This window comes from Nymphalis io, chromosome 18 (assembly GCF_905147045.1).
Source record: "Nymphalis io chromosome 18, ilAglIoxx1.1, whole genome shotgun sequence".
In the NCBI taxonomy this organism is placed as follows: domain Eukaryota; kingdom Metazoa; phylum Arthropoda; class Insecta; order Lepidoptera; family Nymphalidae; genus Nymphalis; species Nymphalis io.
Window position 1 is genome coordinate 6,240,386 of NC_065905.1, and position 21,988 is coordinate 6,262,373.

At 32.6% G+C, this 21,988-nt stretch overlaps 2 protein-coding genes and 1 long non-coding RNA gene across 3 annotated transcripts; 1 reads left to right on the plus strand and 2 right to left on the minus strand.

Annotated features, from left to right (window-relative positions):
- Positions 1-1,015: 1,015 nt before the first annotated feature.
- Positions 1,016-9,936, plus strand: LOC126775315 (phenoloxidase 1-like). The gene is made up of 12 exons (XM_050497159.1): positions 1,016-1,212; positions 4,195-4,390; positions 4,717-4,825; positions 4,895-5,021; positions 5,194-5,402; positions 5,884-6,136; positions 6,365-6,517; positions 6,944-7,078; positions 7,607-7,788; positions 8,298-8,440; positions 9,127-9,362; positions 9,498-9,936. Exons 1-12 carry the CDS (start codon positions 1,102-1,104, stop codon positions 9,726-9,728), a joined length of 2,085 nt encoding a protein of 694 aa, XP_050353116.1. The 5' UTR covers positions 1,016-1,101; the 3' UTR covers positions 9,729-9,936.
- Positions 9,937-11,397: 1,461 nt separating this feature from the next.
- LOC126775333 (uncharacterized) lies at positions 11,398-12,703 on the minus strand. The gene is made up of 3 exons (XR_007669871.1): positions 12,564-12,703; positions 12,137-12,171; positions 11,398-11,930 (listed from the first exon to the last, which is right to left on the minus strand). It is a non-coding gene; the product is annotated as an uncharacterized LOC126775333 (long non-coding RNA).
- A 3,782-nt stretch (positions 12,704-16,485) lies between these two features.
- On the minus strand, positions 16,486-20,989 carry LOC126775313 (MOG interacting and ectopic P-granules protein 1). The gene is made up of 2 exons (XM_050497157.1): positions 20,660-20,989; positions 16,486-19,983 (listed from the first exon to the last, which is right to left on the minus strand). Exons 1-2 carry the CDS (start codon positions 20,679-20,681, stop codon positions 17,357-17,359), a joined length of 2,649 nt encoding a protein of 882 aa, XP_050353114.1. The 5' UTR covers positions 20,682-20,989; the 3' UTR covers positions 16,486-17,356.
- Positions 20,990-21,988: the final 999 nt, after the last annotated feature.

Here is a 21,988-nt window from a genome sequence, read left to right on the forward strand (position 1 = left end):
GACTCTCACCTCTCTCACTATCTTCGAACTAACCGGAAAGTGTTCAGGCACCAGACCAATGGCTTTACGATCTATCCTAGGTACAAGAGTATACCAATATCCAGACTCCGAGTGGCTGCTGAGAATACGAAATACTTCTGCTTGCCTTGGGATTTGCACCCAGGACCTCGGGATCTGCGGCCGTATAGTCACTAGACCGTATAGCTATTAGACCAGCGAGGCCGTAACCCATCTCTAGCTGTATGCGTCATAAGTGCGGCGTATACTATTTTTGTTAAACAAATTAAATTATGGCTTGATAATCCATAAACCGTATGGTGGCGGAAAACCATTCCACAACCCACCAAAAAGCCTTACCAAGTAGAGTTGGCGACATCTACCTATTAGATCGTTATTCAAGCATTATCGTAATATTATAAATAAGGTTTCTACCCTCTTCAAGCTAAACCGTAGGTTCACCTTGATGCCAAACGCCTTATAAAAAGACTAATTCCAAGCCTACTTATTGTTACACGTATCCTACAACAAGGCGCTTAAAACAAAATTTTTGTTTACACGTCACCTTCGCTCGTACTCTTAAATCACTAGCCAAGTTCGCCATTAACGGCATTTCAAGGGCGACATCATCATCATCACATAGGATAAGGGCAAGAGAATAATGATAAAATATTAAACATAAGGATAGATGAAGGTGTCAAAAATACTTCAAGTTCTATGACCTAAACAATATAAGCGTATCAATCATATCAATACCTAGGCATTAATATTATATGCATTAGGTATTGATATGGATGACAGATAATGGTTAGATATTTAAAAATAAAAAAATATATCCTACAACCACTTCCGAATACCAAGCACTAGTAACCTTGATAATAAATATAATCGAAAAAATATATTTTTAGTTTTACAACATTCTCACAGTTATTTTATCAAAGCTAATGCGGTTTTACATACTGTTTATTGCACAATTTTGCACTCGGATCTAAGGAAAATATAGGTTATAAAATGGTCTTCATATTGTAGTTGCAGTATAGTCACTTCACAGGCTCTGTGAAGTGAGCTAATTGCATTTCTAACTAGAGCCTAAGATATTTCAAAATGGCGAATGTCGTTGATAGCTTCACGTTGTTATTCGACCGCCCAAATGAACCAATGGTTTCTCTGAAAGGCGACAGAAAAGCTCTGTTCCAGCTTACCGATCAGCACTTGGTGAGTATAAACATATAATATTTATACCATGATGTTATGTTAATGCTTATAACTAAATACGATATTGTATTATTAACACAATAAGGTTTTAGCTTTGGAGCTTATTCCACCACGCTGCTCCAATGCAGGTTGGTGGAATACACATATGGCAGAATTTTAGTGAAATTAGACGCATGCAGGTTACCTCACAATGTTTTCCTTCACCGCCAAGCACGAGATGAATTATTAACACAAATTGACGCATGAAAACATAAACATATGAAAATTCAGTCGTGCTTTCCCGGGTTTGAAACCACGATCACCGGTTAAGATTCACGCGTTCCAACCACTGGGCCGTCCCGGCTTTCTATACTACTACTGATACTTCATGACGTACGAATAAATTACTGAAAGGCCAAAAAAACACTCAACCTCTAACCCAAACATTTTTATGAATGTAATAAAAAATTTAGATATAAAATGAATTGTATTTTAAATATTATTTTTTAAATGATACAAACTTATAGTAAGCAACGACACACATCACGCACACAATCACGCATAAACACAGACATCCAAATTATTTTCGTATTTTCGTCGTATATTTTTATCTTTTATTTTGTTACTGTTCTTCATAGAATTATTTGATAAAATAAGATCTAGATGAGAGTTTTTCTGACACATTTATATTAAGCCATTTATTTCTTTTTTTTTTAATTAAAATAATAATTAAACCAACATTCAAATTGGTCTAAAATAAAATAACTTTATAGAAATAGTAAGATTGATTATGATAATATTTAATTAAATTTATTGAAAAATGATATCTCCTCATATTGTTAAAAATATTATTTTTATTTGTATTGAGAAGTCAAGTAGGAGATAAATCAGTGCGGTCGAGATTACAAAATCAATGTTAATCGAAAATTTATTTTAAGTGTGTGTAATTTATAAATTTTTTTTTAGTTGTAGCGCTACCACCGGTTCAAATAGTAGAATCAATGGTAGTAGCGCTTTTTAATAAAAAATATTTTGATTTGATTTGATGAAAAACAAAACAAATAAAATACTTAGCATAGTTAAGAAACCATATTAAAAATTAATTACTATTATTTAATACATTTTTAATAGATAATTTCAATATTGGTAGAGGGAAATGAAACATATCTAATTCAGAAAATAAGTATTAATAGGTAATAGTATTATATTGCTTTTGCCTCTAATAATATTTCCTCGAATTACTTCCGGGTTAATGTTATATTTAAAGTGTATTTTGACAAACAATTTATAGATTTAATTGATTATACTAAGGATTCCAAACTTTTGCAGCATACCTATATATAGAGAATCGATTTCATCAGAGAATGAGTGTAGATGTATGCATAAACTCTTTAGCAAGTTGACGTTGTTTAAGATGGAAAACGAGCAGCGTAACATCATATGACGTAACAGTCGTCAAAAAGTAACTTAGAATCTAAATAGTCTCTCATTTATCTGACAACTGTAACTTTAACCCTATTTATACACATTTATCTTGCAATTTATAATTTAAATTGGAAATATGTCTTTCACCAGTGATAAGTGTTACATTTATTTACATAAAGATAAGGTGAGTTAGAGAACAGTTATTATGTAAAGAGTTTATAGGTATCTTTTTGCAAATCAATGCGGACTGAAAATCAAGTACCCGCCTGTGAATATCCTACGGCTGGACTAAGGGCTCCTCTCCAATTGAGGAAAAAGATTAGGACGATTACTTTCTAAAACTATTAATTATCATGTTTTGTCTGTATATATAATAAAAATTTAACATACTCGAATATAGTGTATACATACTTGATTTTGACGGGACTTTAATTCAATTAGACATAAGGATAATTTTTACCAAGAAATAAAACGTTATCCGTAATCCATCCGTAACAGCCTGTGAATGTCCCACTGCTGGGCTAAAGGCCTCCTCTCCTCTTTTTGAGGAGAAGGTTTGGAGCTTATTCCACCACGCTGCTCCAATGCGGGTTGGTAGAATTCACATATGGCAGAATTTCAGTGAAATTAGACACATGCAGGTTTCCTCACGATGTTTTCCTTCACCGTAAAGCACGAGATGAATCATAATCACAAATTAAGCACATGAAAATTCAGTGGTGCTTGCCCGGGTTTGAACCCACGATCATCGGTTAAGATTCACGCGTTCTTACCACAGGGCCATCTGTATATATAATAAAAATTTAACATACTCGAATATAGTGTATACATACTTGATTTTGACGGGACTTTAATTCAATTAGACATAAGGATAATTTTTACCAAGAAATAAAACGTTATAGTAATGTTTAATTAACCACACTAAAGGGAAAAACAATATTAACATATAAACAATGAGTTATATGTTTGTTGATAATTATAATTACTATATGTTTTGACTTAACTGGATAATTTATGTTAATTTTATCTATATAGGTAATTCTTGAAAAAACGTAATTAGTTATATAATAAATTATAACTAATAATAGATAATTATGCCCTCTCTATATTCGCGGCACGTAAGCCCACGTGAATCGTAAGTGTAGGTGTAGGTTTCGCGGCGTTCCCCGTTCTTTGACGGTTTTTAGTTCAGCGACAAAGGGAGTAAAGGGTGCGTTGCGAGTATAGACGGCCATATTTATCGCGGCTTTAGAACCGAGCGAAGCTCGATCGCCCAGGTACCTAGTAACATTTTAATTGAGATTGTTAAATAATGAGTGTATTGCTATTGTATAGCCTATTTTATTATCTCACTCATGACTTGTTTAAAACCAATTTATATTATTATAATGATATATTTATATTATTATATGATATTTTGATGCATGTGTCCTTTATGTTAGTATTATTATAGTCAATATCGCATATCACTTACTGATATATGACGATCGTTTTCAGCGGTGATTTTCGAGTTCTTACAGAATAGCTATCTCAATGTATTAACTTGATGTAATTTTTGACAATTTAATTTAATTTCAGGGAGACAAATACAAAAATAATGGAATCGAAATCAACAATCGTTTCGGAGAGGAGGCAACTGAAGTTATACCTCTTAAACAGTTGCGAAAGATACCGGAATTCAAAAAAGCGAGACAGTTGCCGACAGATTCTGAATTCTCAATATTATTACCAGCTCATCAAGAAATGGCTGATGAAGTAATCGATGAACTTCTAGGTAATATATAAATTTAAGATTTAATACCATTGTAGTAAATGGTCTGAGAAATGTTTTGACACCTTTAATTATAGAGAACTTTTTAAATAGCACCAAAGTAGTATTTAGAGCACTTGTTTTGTGTCCTTTCAATTCTACTATCAATTCTCGATCCAAAGAAGTTTTACTTCAAGAACCACAATGCCAGCAAGCCAACACTTTTAAGGTTTATACAATATTGATTATGTATCTCTACAATAGTATTATTAATTATTTCATTTTCTATTTTTGTTTTTATCGGTATTTTTAACGATGAGTAGTTTGTACATCTGCTATAATTTCTCTAGCTGTTCCCGAGAATCAACTTCAAGATTTATTGTCGACGTGTGTATATGCAAGAGTCAATTTAAATCCTCAGCTATTCAACTACTGCTACTCTGTGGCGTTGATGCACAGGTATGCTCTGCTCTATGCTGTTTATATTTTACAATATAATATCACTACTTATTTAAAACCTCTTTGCAGACCTGACACTAGGAATATTCCAATTCAAAACTTTGCTGAAACCTTCCCATCGAAATTCGTGGACTCCCAAGTATTCTCTAAAGCCCGGGAGACAGCCGCAATAGGCGCTCGAGCAACTGGTGCTCCTGTATGTTAAGTTATTTATATTTATATTAATGTTCAGCATCAACTGAGGTTTATTTTTTATACATTCGCATATATGTATACGTGTCAAATATAAATACTTTACCAATAATAATACATATGTAGGTTACATAAGTAGATAAGAGATAATTTAAAATATAACAACTTCGTTACAGCGTATCCCGATTATAATCCCAAGAGATTATACAGCAACTGACTTGGATATCGAACATCGACTTGCTTATTTCCGTGAAGACATTGGCATAAATCTTCACCACTGGCATTGGCATCTAGTGTACCCATTCACATCTAACCAACGAGCCATCGTCGCGAAGGACCGCCGCGGAGAATTGTTTTTCTATATGCATCAACAAGTTATTGCCAGGTATAATTATAATAATTTGCACCACTTATATTTTTGACTCATTCCGCTTAGAACGTGCGAATCAAACTCGCTTGGCTTCCCTAATTTCCGAATTGTAAAGACTTTGGAATTTAATTTAGGTTTTCCTGTAATCTATGAGCGAATAATACGCTCTGTATTTTTTCAGAGTTAAGATATTGCTCAATTTCGGTATGTTTTATTTTTAAAGCGAAGTACCTATGTAAATTAAATAAAAGAAAAAATGTGTCTTCCTCACAATTAGCTTTTATTTAGTACGACACATGAAGCCAATGAAAATATTTTGTTTTAATAATCATATTTGCCCCTAAAATGAACTTAAAAAATTTAAATATATTAATTATACTATTGATCCGTGATTGAGCGCGATCTTTGAATCTGTGGAAGAATAAGGGCAAATTCATTGAATATAATTTGGGAGTCAAATAAATTTCAAAATAAATATTATTTTTCTCTTGTTAAGGTACAATGGAGAACGTCTGGCCAACTCCTTGGCAAGAGTTAAGAAGTTCAGCAACTTCAGTGAACCCATACCTGAAGCTTACTTCCCTAAGCTGGACAGTCTGACGACGTCTCGTGGCTGGCCGCCGCGACAGGCCAACATGCGGTGGTATGACCTCAACCGTCCTGTTGACGGACTCGTTGTGACCCTCGACGATATGAATCGTTGGAGGAGAAATATTGAGGAAGCTATATCCACGGGACTTGTTAAACTGGTAAGATACTCTTTATTAAATATGAGAATTGAACTGTTTTGATACCTTAGATATCAATACGCTCTTAGCTCAACCATTTAAAGTACATTAACTGATAATTGATATAATTACCATAGACGATAAATAAAAGCTACATTTCAATCAAAGATTAAATGAAACCATAGACAATTTAGTAGTACATTTAAATGATTTGTAATCCTTACAGTTTTTATTTAATTTCTTTCACAGCCTAACGGATCAACTCAAACTTTAGATATTGACACGCTGGGCAACATTATTGAGGCCAGCATCTTGTCTCCCAATAGAGAATACTACGGTTCGCTACACAATAACGGACACAGTTTCGCCGGCTATATGCATGACCCCACGAACCGTTACCTTGTAAGATTTTAAATTATAAATTTTCAAACGTTATAATTGGAATGAGTCAAAAATATAAATGGTGCAAATTGTTATAAATATACCTGGCAACAATTTGTTTGTAGGGCTTTTTGCAAATCCGTCTGGGTACGTACTACCTACTCATCACATATTCTACCGACAAACCGCAATACACAGTATTGTTATGTTCCGGTTTAATGGGTAAATGAGCCAGTGTAACTACAGGCACAAGGTTATAACATCTCATTTCCAAAGGTAGATGGCGCATTGGTAATTTAAGGAATAAATTGTTCTTACGGCGCCAATGTCTGTGGACGGTAGTCACCACTTAACATCAATTGGTCCACCTGTCCGCCTACCTATATTGTATAAAACAACATGCTGAGACACTATTATTTCATTTACAACTTATCGTTTTCCCAATAGGAATCGTTCAACGTGATTGCCGATGAAGCTACAAATATGCGTGATCCATTTTTCTATCGTTGGCATGCGTTTGTCGACGACCTCTTCCAGCGATTTAAGGAGTCTCCAAACGTTAGACCTTACACACGCTCTGAGGTGAGGACTATAATATGAATCTAGAGAATGAGATGAAATTCAATATGCATACAGGATATTTTTTTAGCAAAAAACCTGGTAATAAATATTATTATTCTTTAGTATAGCAAGGTGTCACACTGCTTAATACAGTTTGCCGTATTAGTTGACGTTTATGATTACGTCTGTTCCGTCCCTTGCAGCGTGAAGTCACATAAGCACCTACTTATATTATAACCCTTCCTTGTTTATTGAGTAAAGGAAATTTTCAAATAAAATTACAAGTTTCAATAGTTATAAATGTGTTCAACTATGCAAAATCGTACAAAAGAATTGAATTATTGTAATTAAATATGTAATTGTCAAGTTAGCAAAATAACTGATAGAAACATATTTTTTTATTAGTTTATTCTCACACAAAATAAAATAATATATAAAAGCATATAAGCATAGACAATAACTGCCTCGTTGTTCTTTTAATCTTTATGAGAGCAAAATAAAACATTTTAAAAAATAATACAATTTCCTAAAAAAATGCCTTTATAACAGTTGGAGAATCCAGGTGTCCAGATATCATCAGTTCGCGTGGAAAGTGCGACCGGGCAGATGAACGTCCTGAGCACGTACTGGATGCAGAGCGACGTGGACCTGTCGCGCGGACTGGATTTCTCCGACCGCGGCCCGGTGTACGTGCGCTTCACGCACCTCAACCACCGCCCCTTCCAATATGTGTGAGTTGCAATGTAATATTATTGACATTTTGTAGAAACAAATTAAAATATGCAAGTTATCGATCTAGTTACCTTGTTATAATAAAATTATAAGTTATCAATAATCCTAATAATTTCAACTGGAATTATCCAACACATATAAAAACAATAGGTAGGTATCTACGTCTCCACAGACGTACAAATAAATCTCCACAGATTTATTTATTTAACAATAAAAAAATATATAACTACAAATACTTAGGTTATGTCGATAATAATACTGTACTGGTAAATACTGTCATTTAAGATTATTTTATTGCTTATTACATATTAGTACAGTTTTTTAATAGTAGGTACTACCCACTCAGATTCAGTTTCAGACTCAAGATTCAGTACCTTTTGTTAACGTCTCTAGGGATAGATCGAATTATTTTAATTATTCATAGACAACAATTCCGAAAACATAGTAGTATTTTATTTTTATTTCCAAACTTATTTTATTTCTTATGAAGCAAAATATTATTTACCAGAATCGACGTAAACAACACGGGAAATGCTCGACGCACGACAGTTCGTATATTCATGGCTCCGAAGTTTGATGAACGTAATTTGCCCTGGATTCTCTCCGATCAGCGGAAAATGTTCATTGAGATGGACAGATTTGTTGTCCCGCGTAAGTAATATATCTATTTAACTATTATAACTTATCTATATGTGTTGATTTAGAATTTTGTTTGCGTTATTATATCAATAGAACTTTTATTTAACTAAGAACATAAGTTTGCGTTAGTTATTTAATAATGAAATTGTCAAACGCCAATGAGCAAATTACAAAGTTTTGTGTTTTTTTATGATTTATGATTGTAGTGTAAATTGTTTGTAAAATACTAAGTAAGTAATCTATATATTATTAACATTGTTGCGACTTCCGTTTCCGTCAATATTTGTTCATTATATAAGGCTAGATTCATGTTTATTTTTAGTGATACTTTCACTGAAAATCCCCAAAATTGCGTTGGTAAATAAAATCAATTGCTGTACCACTACCCTCCGACACATCTTATTCCGCTTTGACCTTAGATATGGACATTGGCCAACGGTATAGTGACAGTTATAACAGAATAAAATTCATCTCAACAAGTAATATCGTATTTACACATGATACGCACGTGCTTCTCCTCGCCATTCGACATTTTTTTCAGCGAAACTTTCCAAGACTTGTCACCGACACACAACACACACAAGGGAATTAAAACATTCACATTAATTCACCTCGCCACTTAATTCCCTCTGACTCTCATTGACACATTCATTTGAGTTTGTTAACATTTCTTCTTAAAAAATGTTCTTTTTCTACAGTCAACGCTGGGAAGAATACAATCACCCGCAAATCAACGCAATCGATTTTGACGATTCCCTTCGAGCAGACGTTCCGCGACCTGTCCGCGCAGGCAGGAGACGCGCGCGCTCCAGGACTCGCAAGTTTCAACTTCTGCGGCTGCGGCTGGCCGCAGCACATGCTGGTACCGCGCGGCACGGAGCCGGGCATGCAGTACGACCTCTTCGTGATGCTCTCCAATTATGAACTGGACAGTGTAAGTGATTCATAAACATTATTTGTGCATTTTGTTCTTTAATATTTCTTTTACTCTGCCATTTATAAAAACGTAATAGATGTGTCAAGATAAATAAGAAAGCTTCAAATGAAACATCGATATAAACAATTTCAGGTGAACAATCCCGATGGTTCCGAGATGAGCTGCGTGGAAGCATCCAGCTTCTGCGGATTGAAAGATCGGCTATATCCCGACCGACGTAGCATGGGCTACCCCTTCGACCGTCCTTCGAGCAGTGCAGCAAACATCCAGGACTTCATCCTACCTAATATGGCTCTCGTCGATGTCACCATCCGTTTACAGAATGTCACTGAACAGAACCCGAGGAACCCAAAACCCCAATAGACCGTTGCTTACGTTAATTATTATTATTTTTCGCAATATTATTTAACAGTTAATAATCTATAGATTAAGTGATGTATAATTAAAAAAAGAAAGGCTAATAGACTAAGTTTTATAGAATTATTAAGTATTGTATATATATGTAGATTTAAAAACTATAAATGTGACCCAATAACTTTAGCGAATTAAATTAATAAGCAAAAGAAAATGACTTATGTTTTTTTTTTTATATATGATGGTAAAGGAATCATTATCATACTATTTTAAAAACATTAAACGTGCAAAATTTAAGTTACAAATTAGAGTATATTTAATAAAAATAAGATATTCAATCTTATAAATTATGCAGATCAAACATACAGATATTGACTGAAAGTTTCGTGTCCAATCATAATAGATGAACAAGTAGTTAAAAATGATTGTTTCTTGCATAGTAACAAAGATTGAAATGAACGATAAGTTGCTTTCATTATTGCAATAAGCAACATAAATCTACTAATATTATAGTGTCTTCGACATTACGAAGATAATCATGATCCAGTAACTATAAGTATGTAGAAGTAAGAAAAATTTTCTATATCATCATCATGTTTGTTGAAAAACGTCCACTGCTGGACAAAGGCCTTCCCCAAGGATTTCCATGTTGGCCGGTCTTGCGCTGCCTGCATCGAACAGCTTCCCACGACTCTTTTCATGTCGTCGGTCCACCTTGTAGGGGGCTTGCCCACCCCACGGTAGCATGCGAAAGCGATGCCGTGGCGCTCCTCGTTAAGACGGAAAGGGTACCGCTGGCTTTTTAGTGGGTATTCCGATCGATGTTCGGGGCGCACTCGGCGCCTTGGACACCGGCGAATCCCACATACCCCCCCCCCCACTGTTCCCGTGGGGGAAACGCGTAATGCGTTTTTTTTAACCAGCGTTAAAAAAAGGGTGCTAGCCCACGCTGCGACTTCCGTTGATCACGAAATGACGGAATCATTACACAAACTTTCAACCCCTATTTTACCCTCTTAGAGGATAGATTTTCAAAAACGCAGAAATAAATATTTATTTATTTCTAACCTGCTTGTATGTGAAATTTTATGCCTCTAACTTTGAAAATGACGGGTTTCATATAATCGTTCATACCTTATTTTAACCCTTTTGGGGTGGCAATCCTTCCTTAGTGGGTGTTTACATCATAAAATGTATCCAAAATTTCAAGTTTCCAGGTTTAGGCTCTGCATTGATGAATCAGTCAAGACAAATAATTATATATGTATAGATATAAAAAAAAATACTAATGTTTTATAACTTTTGATAGACTTGACCGATATTGATGAAATAAAAACTCAACAGAAACTTGAAATACTTCTTATAATAGTTCAGTTATTTCAATTTGTAATTTTTAGCCGTTTCAAAGATTAGCCTGGACGGACAGACAGACAAAAATAAAATAAAAAAAATTTTGGTTGGGTTTTGGCAAATTACAAATAGCCATATTAACTTTAAGAGGCAGTTGTTTTGAAATCCCAGACAGACACTTCAATTTTATTTATATGTATAGAGTATAGATAGTGTTTAGGGAAATGTTAATAATAACACACATTTCTATAATAAATTAAAGTTTTATTTACTTTGAAAATCAATGAACACATTATTTTGAATTACATAATATAGTAAGTATGGCAGAATGTCTTATTTACAATTTCCATAATTAATGATATAATACTTTTACTTATCAGCAATTAATTTAAGTTCTACAATAAATTACACTGCTATACAATTTTTACTATAACAATAAACATAAAACTTCTTAATTTTATAATGAAATGACAAATAAACTACTTCCAACAATTAAACATAAAATAGATGCATAATTTGATATATAAGTTTTACTTAAAAACAAGCTTTTATATAATCAAAAATTACAAGGAAAAAAGGGAATAATTTATAATAAATATAACCTTCTATATCTCAAATATAAAATGATAATTTTTTTAAATTACTTTTATATAAGACCAGCTAATTCGGCATGCGTTGCAACACCTTATTGAATCCTTTTTGTAAGATTTTTTAATCAGACAATATTGGTTAATGCAGAAAATATAAATAGAAACAAGTGATTATTTATTATACACGATTACTAACCATAAATGTTTTACATAGTATCTGAATAAGATAATTCTTACCCACCGCACACCTTGTAGAAGTGGACGAAGAAACCTGATAAAATATAATTGGTATTAAGTAAATGATTATATCAGCATATCTTAAGCTTATAACTTGAAAGAAGTCAGACCTATCATAATTTATCATGTTGTTATCATAATAACACTTTTTCGGCTCGTGTTTTTTATCATCATTAAAAATATTAAAATGCAATCCAATTTCATAATCCGATAATAAATAATTGTTAAATCATATCTCACCTACACTTATCGCTGTCAACTTCTGCATCTGCATCCTGTAAAAATAAATATACATATATAAAGATTCTGGATAACACACACTAAACGTTATTTTGGTACAATTGAACATTTCAGACCTATCATTACATATCATGTGTTATATTCATACAAACACATTTCGGCTCGTGTTTTTTGTCATCATATTATCTTCAGAGGTTTACTGACACTTCCGTCAATAGATAAAGCTGTTATCGATCTTTGATTTACAAATATTTTGCCGGTGTAATCTTATCATGAGAAATCCCAATATTTGTTTGGCTAATCCTTCTTATTACAAAGCTTAATTCGTTGTATAGGTTAGTGACCACACTAACCACATGGTAATTTTTAACCTCTTTATATTTCCTAAACATAATTAAACCTACCACAAATATATAGTCTTACTCACCTATACGTCTAAGCAGTTAATTTTCGTTTTTCATTGGTAAATCAGAATAAGCGTGAAATATTAAAAGAATTAGAAATTAAATAGACGTGTCCAACTACTACGAAACGAAGATAATGAAAAAATGAGAGAAAGGATGACAATTTGACAATGAGTGAATGAATCACAGACAAAATTGTTTTAGTTGTCAAAAGTTGACACATGAACCATGAAAGGTTTTATCTAAGCATAAGGAAATTATAAATATTGTTTTTGTTTTCATTACATAATAAAAATATAAAATCTGGTATATATTAAACGAGATATTGTACCTATTATATATTAGTAATTTCTTTAATATCTATATAATATATAGGATGGTACAATCGGAAACTTCGGTTACTGTTTATTTCTAGTATGCTTATAATTTTATTTACGTCACATTTGAGAGATCTTCAGTCTAAGGGCGCTTATAAATGAGACGATTTGTGTCGGAGTGCTGCCGCACAGTTAACATATTTTATTACAACGTTACTCTGAAAAAATAATTTTCAGTGAGTTATCTATTCAAGATAGACCAATTCAGGTTCAAAATTATCAACATTTTTCAGCTATAGCGGTTCGTGTCAAATTTTCGGAATATTTGAGCAAAACAATAGAATTTGAACATTTTGTTACAGAAATAAATGATTACTTGGATGGTTTATTTTCTTATATAATGTGATAATTTGCCAGAATCGACACCTGCTCTTGCACGTTCACCCGTCGAGTCATTTTCTCTGAAAAACATAACTGCTTGCTTGAAGCACGATAATCGTCCTACTCATGTGCGGCAGCAGCCCGACACCAACCGTCTTTGTCCAAATTTGAAAGCGAAGGTTTAAGATCAAAGTGCCGGCCGACGTTATAGCTAGAGACCTAGCGAACAAAATTCATATATGATCTGTTTAAGAAACATTAAGAACAGCGTTTGCGATCATGGTAGCGCTTCATTGGGAATTGACAGGTCATTAGATTTGTAAAAAATAGGGTAACGTATTATTTGCTCTTGTCTGCGCTGAAGGTCAGATTCCTCTTCATCTAAGGCTATTATCGACATTAAGAGACCACGGAAAAATTGTCTGCTAGTATTTTGCGTCTACATTGTTAATTTTCAGCGCTTCAAATAGTCGAAAACAAAGGTATGATATACCTATCTATAATTTTCTAAAGTCTTAAAGGGATGTTCACATTAGAAAATTGATGACGCAGACATCAAGGCTTTGGTATTCCAAAGACAAACTTGTTTTTTTTGAAAAAAAACTATAGTTCCCTAAATGAAAAAATCTACTAGATTAGAAGATTATTTTATTTGGAAATAATTAATGTTAGATGAATAAACTATAGGAGCGATTTCATAAGCAGATTTAAAATATTCGTTTTCTTACTAAAATACCGTTATATTTTAGTATGAAATCCTCCGGATTGATTTCGGCCACGGCGGCTAATCTCAATGCCAAAACTGTCAATCTCAAAACTGGGTTATACATACCTATGTATTATAGTGCACAAATGTGTGCGAAAACATATTAATCTTCTAGGCAAGCGCGCTCCACCTTAGACTGTTTCACCACTTCAAGCGCTAGCTTATACATATATTTAAAAAAAATAACATTCTCGATTCCGTCACTCTCATAATACGTTGGGACAGTAAATCAGACGCGACCAGAAAAAGTTCAAACGCAGAACCAACGGCTTCACGTGCTTTCCGAGGCACGGGAGAAGAACTTTACAGAATAACCGTTTTTTGTCTGTTCGTTCGACCTAAAGGAACGTTGATATCTAAATTTAAAAAAAAAACCTGTTTCACCCTATGTTTTACCCTATTCGTTTATAATTAAGGTACATTTGTATTTACAAATTATAATAATTTCTTCCTAAGTGATTTTCATTAATCGCGGCCAGTTGCCACAACATCCGTAGTATCTCAAATACACAAATTCACAGGATATATTATAGCACGCGCTTATAATGCGATGGGACGGTAAATGTAATCTGACACGACCAGAGACAGATCAGACGCAGGACTAACGGCTTAATAAAATAATTTCCTAGCATAGTACGTAATTGTGATATATATATATATATATATATATATATATCACAATTATTTTATCACAATTCTACCGCAAAACAGCAATACTTGATATTGTTGTGTTCCGGTTTGAAGGGTGAGTGAGCCAGTGTAATTACAGGCACAAGGGACATAAAATCTTAGTTCCCAAGGTTGGTGGCGCATTGGCTATAAGCGATGGTTGACATTTCTTACAATGCCAATGTCTAAGAGCGTTTGGTGACCACTTACCATCAGGTGGCCCATATGCTCGTCCACCTTCCTATTCTATAAAATATATATATATATATATATATATATATATATATATATATATATCACAATTCCTAATTCCAGGCTAATAAGAATTTCTTAATTAAAAAAGCCAACAACTTAAACCTAAAACCAAATAATCTGCAGTTACACAAACTAAAATATATTATAATGAGTATTTATTTTATGGGAGTGCTGGACAATTAGATTCTCTAAGTATCTAGCTCCTAGAACAAAGAAGCAAATGTAACATAGATATAATGTCCCCTAGATCGATTTCAGTTACAAAGGCCTTTCTCAAAGGAGATATTAAAGTGCACAAAATATAGAATATCCTATTTTAATATCATACAACGGGACGACATTATCATAAGACAGGAGACAGTTGAGGCGCAGTAACTTTACGAGCTTGCTAGCTTACGATTAAACTAGCTTTACGGGCTTAATAAAAATATATAGGTAGTTTTAGTAGATAAATCTTTAGATATATTATGGAAAATCGCAAAATATTACTTAGTAATTTTATCAAAAAAATGCATAAATCGCTTGATTTTCTTTCAAGACAAGCTGTTTAGTGTCAAATAAATATAGGTAAGAGGTTTTTCTTTGACGATGATAAAATAAACGACAATAATAAATTTAAAAAAATGGTACATACATATATCCTATGTCTATCTTAAATTTATAAAACTATATAGATATATTCCGATTGCAGGATGGTAAGATCGTAGCTGTTTTAATATATGCTTTGTATATCTACTAATCTTTATTTCGACGATACCTAAATCATGTACCTTGGTAATGCGTTATACTATTAAAAACGTGTGTAGTAAAATATTTTTTTAATTTATTTATTTAAATAATAATTTGGTTATTTACCAAGATTTTATTTATAGATAAAAAATATTTTGATTAAAGATACAATGTTTCTTTTTTCTGGCTGAACTTTGGCTTAGAACACCGTCAACGTCGGTGAAGAGGTCTGATACAAATATGCTTAATATTATGTTATAAAATAATCAATACTAAACCGTAGTCGAAAATCGTTGCCCTTGGCACAACAAAGTAAATTAAAAAAATTAAAGATACTGATTACTGGGGTACTTTTTGAGTTGACGCTGTGTAATGTCTACAGAAAAGACCGGGGCATCATATTTAATATTTTGTATTAATGATAATTTACTCATCAAAATATTGATCGAAATGCCATTTTAAAATATCGATTGGAAATTACATAGTTTTGCAGAGTTCCAAAAAATCACCTGGAAAATCAAGCATCATCATGAGATCACTTGGTGCCATTTAACTTATGTATAATATTATTTTTATTGAAATAAAAATAACACGATAATTATATCCAAATAAAGGTCACTAATAAAATAAAAGTACCTATTACACAAAAAGTCTCTAACTTCAACCAACGTCAATTAATATTGCGAACAATTAATCAAAAATATGTTACCTCGAACAATTTTAATGTAGTTGCAATTTCCTATTGGAAGATGAAATTGTAGGTATTAAAGAAATAAAAATGTATGAGAAATATTTGAAACTGAAACTGAAATAAAATTGTACTTATACTTACAATGGTCTTTTTTATTAAATAAAAAAAATACATCATTTCAGTTCTATAAGTACGTTAACAATTTAGTAAACTTTTACCAAATCAACACTCCAGTCTAACCTGAGATCAGAATTAAATAAGACCGATGTGTTTTAGAAGTTTGTATCCAAAATGCAAGCATTTCGGTAGGGAGTCAAAGGATCAGGCATTTACATTCTTATGCATTTATAATTTAAAACTACAATACAATCTTAACTAACACCTTACATCATACATCATAATTGATTTACATTTATCATTAATGTCTACCTAAGTTATAATATAATACACTTTTATTAAACGAATTTAGGTAATAGTATGTATTACATATTAAATAAAATAGGCAGACAATAATCTATAGTTGTCACAGGTTATACAACATGTTGCAAATAAATTACTTATCAATGATTACTTGAAACTAATGTCTAACTTGCGCATTCAAATCTTTCACTAACTATACAGCAAAGTTACAGATCTCAAATTTTTAGAAATTTATTTGTGACAAAGAAACCACAGCACACAAATCACATTCATACAAGTGAAGGGAAGTGATTCTATAACGTCCAGAAGAAGAAATACAAAGTGGCATGGTTTTCTGTTGTTTTATACACTGAATTTACATTTTATTTGAAAAGTAATTACACTTTTTTGTTTTAAAAATAAATTCATTTGCTTGAATATTGGAAACAGTCATTAATATTACATCTTGTTTTGTAGATTGATATTGTAAACATGTATCTCATTTATTTACACAATACTGCAAAAATTATGGAAGTGCATCACTGATTAAGCAATTTGGGTAAAACATGGTAGGCTCTTTGTCAGTTTTCACACTTCCAAATATTAATGTTATTTACCCTTCGCTGTTATAGTCAGTGTTGATTTAGCGGGTTGAGGTATTATTGTAATCTCATCACTTATTTTAAGTGGTTTGAGCAAGGGATCAGTTTCTGAAGTTTTAGGCTGTGGGGCAGAAGACTTATTTTTGTCAATAACACGTTTAGCCACAACACTGTGGGCGGAGTAAACATGATTCTCAAATTGTTTGTACATTCCAAATGTAGCAGTGCACACTGTACATTTATATGAAAGATGGGCTGGCTTCAAGGTCATATTATGATCTCTAGACACATGATTGAGCAATTTCCATTGGTAAACTCTTCCACAAACTGGACATCTCCCAGCATCCTTACCTTTGTTAGCTGCTTCTTGCATAGAGCTTGTAACTAGACCATGAGAACCCAACAAATGCCTTTCCAGACCCTGATCAGTAAAAAACCTGAACTGGCACTTTTGACAATTTAGAGGAGGTCTATTATAAATCATTTTGGGATGAATCTTTACTTTGTGTATCCATTGCATGTGATTTCTCAACTGTTCTAAATCTTTAATATAACCATCACAAATCTCACATATTACAAATGTAGCTTTAGAATTTTGTGTAGAATTAGATGAGGAAGGTTGAGGTGCACGAGGTAGAGGGGTGATTGATATCTTAGGTGTGGCTGAATGATTTCCTTGACTATTTTGTATAATTGGATAATTAGATATTGTGGTTCCACTAGGAGGATTATTGTGCATAATCATAACACCACTGCGAATAATAGGTACACCAGACACAGGAGCGCGTGCAGGGCCTGCTAAAGGAGGCCGCCCTCTAGGTCGCCCTAAAACTGGCATACTTGGCATAACCGGATTAGACATATTTAATGGTGGTCGACCAAGCGGGGTCATACCCACTTGTGACCGATTGAAATTTGTTTGGTATGGACCAACAACGTTGTTGCGGGCTCTAGATAACTTTGGTATTTTAGCAGGTGGCTCCCATTCGAGAGGTGGTCCAAGATTAAATTCAGGTTTAAACTTCTTGGCACAAGCTATGAGATGACGAGCCAACTTTGTTTTGCTATTATCTTCAAAATGACAATTAGGACATTGCTGATAGGCTGGTGCTCTTTCTAGTCTTCCTCTTATATTATGTTCAGCTTCAATGTGATATAGTATATCGTGTGGACTTCGAATTTCGAATGGACATGTATTACATTTATAAATATTATTTTTCATATGAGGTGCTTCTAAATGATGAGCCATTACTAATACAGATTCCGTTTTAAAACTACAAAATTCACACTTTTTCTGTTCAAGGGCATAGGGTGCATTAAGTTTTTTGCTGTAAGCTAAATTCTGTGTCAAGGAGGCTATTGCAGTTTCAGTGGCTTTAGTGCTGCGACCCGATTTCTTCTCCTTGTATAATTTACGATTTTGTGTTTTCAATAAATCACTTTGAACATATTCTTGTACTAAATTAATACCAATATTAATAAAGAACTGTCCCAATGAACAGTCAAAATAACTATCAGTTTTACCACCAATACCTTTTATAATCATATTTATGGGATCCTTCACTTCTTCTATACCATCATCCTTATCTTTAATAACCACTGTGTCATCATCGCTCACGCCATCCTCTTCAGATTCACTACTGGATTCACCATCCCATGAATCATCTTCTTCGTCATTTCTACGTCTTCTGTGTTTTTTCTCCAACTTTTTCTCCTTTGCTAGATCCTCTTTCTTTTTCATATCATTATCACTTTCAATTTCGTCCTCAACTTCTTCACCTCTTTCAATCCTCTCTTTTCTTAACTTTTCTTTTCTTTCCTTTTCTGCTTTTTCCCTTTCCAACTTTGCTAGCTCTTCATTCATCTTGATTTCATCTAATTCCTTACCTAATTTATCTACAAATTCTCTGAATGGTTTAACAGATGGTTTTTCATATACATAAGGAACAATAAATGAAGGTGCTTCAACAACAAACATATCATCTGTCAAAGATGGCAATATGTTTGGCTGAGAAGTAGGTGTATTGTTTTGGTTAGGTCGAGTATTAGTGCTTGATTTACAACTGATTGGAGTTATTGTTGTTCCACGAGCAGCGATACTTTGACATAAATTCTGTGCATCCATTATACTCGAACTAGTTTTATTTGAAACGGTAGTTGCTCCTTTTCCAGATAAAATTGAATTTGTATCTATTATTACAACAGTAGGTTCCTTGTTTTGTTCACTATCATTCAAATCTGTTTGTTTTGTTGGTATGTCGGCCAAACTTTTTGTTTCACTAATAATTATTGGTTTTGTTTTACCATGAGGCTGGTTTAAGGGATCCTCTATAGTAACCTCCTCAATGTCAGATTCCTCTTCACCACCATTTTCCATTGGTTGTTCATCTTTATCTTTGTCTCTATCTTTGTTACTTTGCTGTGAACCTTCTGAACTTTCATTAGAGTCTGTACTTGAATTTGATGTGTCATCATCATTTGTCACAACACAATCTTCATCATCACTAGTAATTTCGTGAACTTCGGGACTAATGGATCCACCATTTTGATTTTGATTTTCATTTTCTGAATCACTGCTATCATCTTTGGGATGACTCCCCTGTGAAGTGTCATCATCACCTTCTGTGCGTTCATCTGTAATATACAATTGAACTGTGTCTTAGAGCCACATTTTATTAATATTGATTATAAATAAAAAGTACTAAATAGATAATAAAATATGTGATAAAATATTTTATTTAATTCATCTATATATCATATAATAAACAAAAATTGTTGAATATATAAGAATTGTTGTGATTTAAAATAAATACATATCTACCATTCATTCTATGAGATTTTATGGGGATCGCAAGTTTTTTAGCTCAATGGATAGATTCAAATTGGTATAAATATATATGAATTATAAGTTTTAATACTTTCAGTTCTGTAATCAGATTTAATAATAGAAATTGATACAAATTAATTCAAGAGCATGTTTCCAAAACAGCCCTTATCCGGCGTCAGCACTTAATAAACGCGAGAGATTAAAAATATGTAGTATATGATATTAACCTAACGCAAATTTAACACTAAGTTTAACCTAAAAATGAAGGCTTTAAAATGAGGAATTTGCTAGTTACTGACTTAAACCTAACAAACGAATATAGTTTTTCGTTACGTAGCGTCATTAAATCATGTGGAGTAAGGACCGCCATATGGGATTCCATGGCTTTACTCCGAAAACATAGTTGTATCATTTTTAATGTCAAATATAAGAAATTACTTGAAATTGCAATTATACTAATATATATTTTATATATTCATGTACCTGTAGCTGTAGATATCGACATTTTCTTGAGATTATTAACGAAAAACCAAAAAAATAGCACAATAGCACAGTAGCGGAAACCAAACCAAATCAAGCTGTCAATTTAAAAGGTTTTTAACAACGTCATTTTCTACGGACGTATAGACGCCGTTTCCACTGTTGTATAAGAGTAAATGAAATATTTTTATTAATTATTGTCACACTCTTAACTTGCAAATGTAATGTTTTTATTATTATCATTTAATTGTGCCCACAAATTGAAGATTGTCAATTTAAAAACGAATGGATATTCTCTGACTAAAAATCGACACAGAAAAGACCTTTGCTTATGAAGAGGGGAATGGGAGAGATCCTAGAGGGGAAAGGACGCGGTATTCCATTATGGGAATAGCGTAAAAAAGCGCAATATTTAAAAATATATAGCATTTAAATTATAAGCACTTAATTTGGATTAAGTTTTTTCATACATACAATTATTTTTGTTTTGTATTGGCATCTATAAAAACGAATAATTCCTCTTTTGTATAATAAATGAAAATAATAATATTCAAAAAGCTTTAAATTTACCTGCATGTAACGAATATTTTTTTAAATGTTAATTTAAGGTATCTTGTTGCCTAAAAATACTTTATTAGTAATGTAAAGAAAACAACCAAATTGACTGCGTGATATCATATCTTCGACTATAAATAAATTAAAATTAGGCAAAAGATTTAGATCGTTTACTTTTAAACTTTTAATGTATGTTATGCTTAAAGTCAATCTTTATTGAAATAATAGTATTATGATAACAATATACTTTAAAATGAAATCATATATTGAAATAGCAACTTATTTATTAATTTCATTTTTAAATTTATATTTGAATTAAATCTTATACACAGTTTTTGTAGGGCAACTACATAAAATAGAATATCACAATCTATGTTAGGGTTGTCATGCTTTTAAATGTCTGGTCAGTTACGATAACTGGCAATAAATAATGGCAAGCGTTCTTATTCTTTTGATATAATATCCGAATCTGCAACATGTTAATCTATGATTTCAATAAATCTTTTCTGATTAAAGTAAATTTATGTGTGTAACTTACATAATTTGACTATCACCGTAACTTGTCAAACTATTATTACATAGTCCGGTTTAAATAAAAATATTTATGATAAAAACTCGAAATGTATGCTCCGGCCTCATTAAATAAAGTATACTTATCGCTTATGTATATATAATAATAATAACAACTTACTGAACAAAAACTTTGAGATGCCTTTAGTTCAATTAGTTGGCTAAAGCTTAACAAGCGAAAAAGACCAGATTAATTAAGTTCTCTCT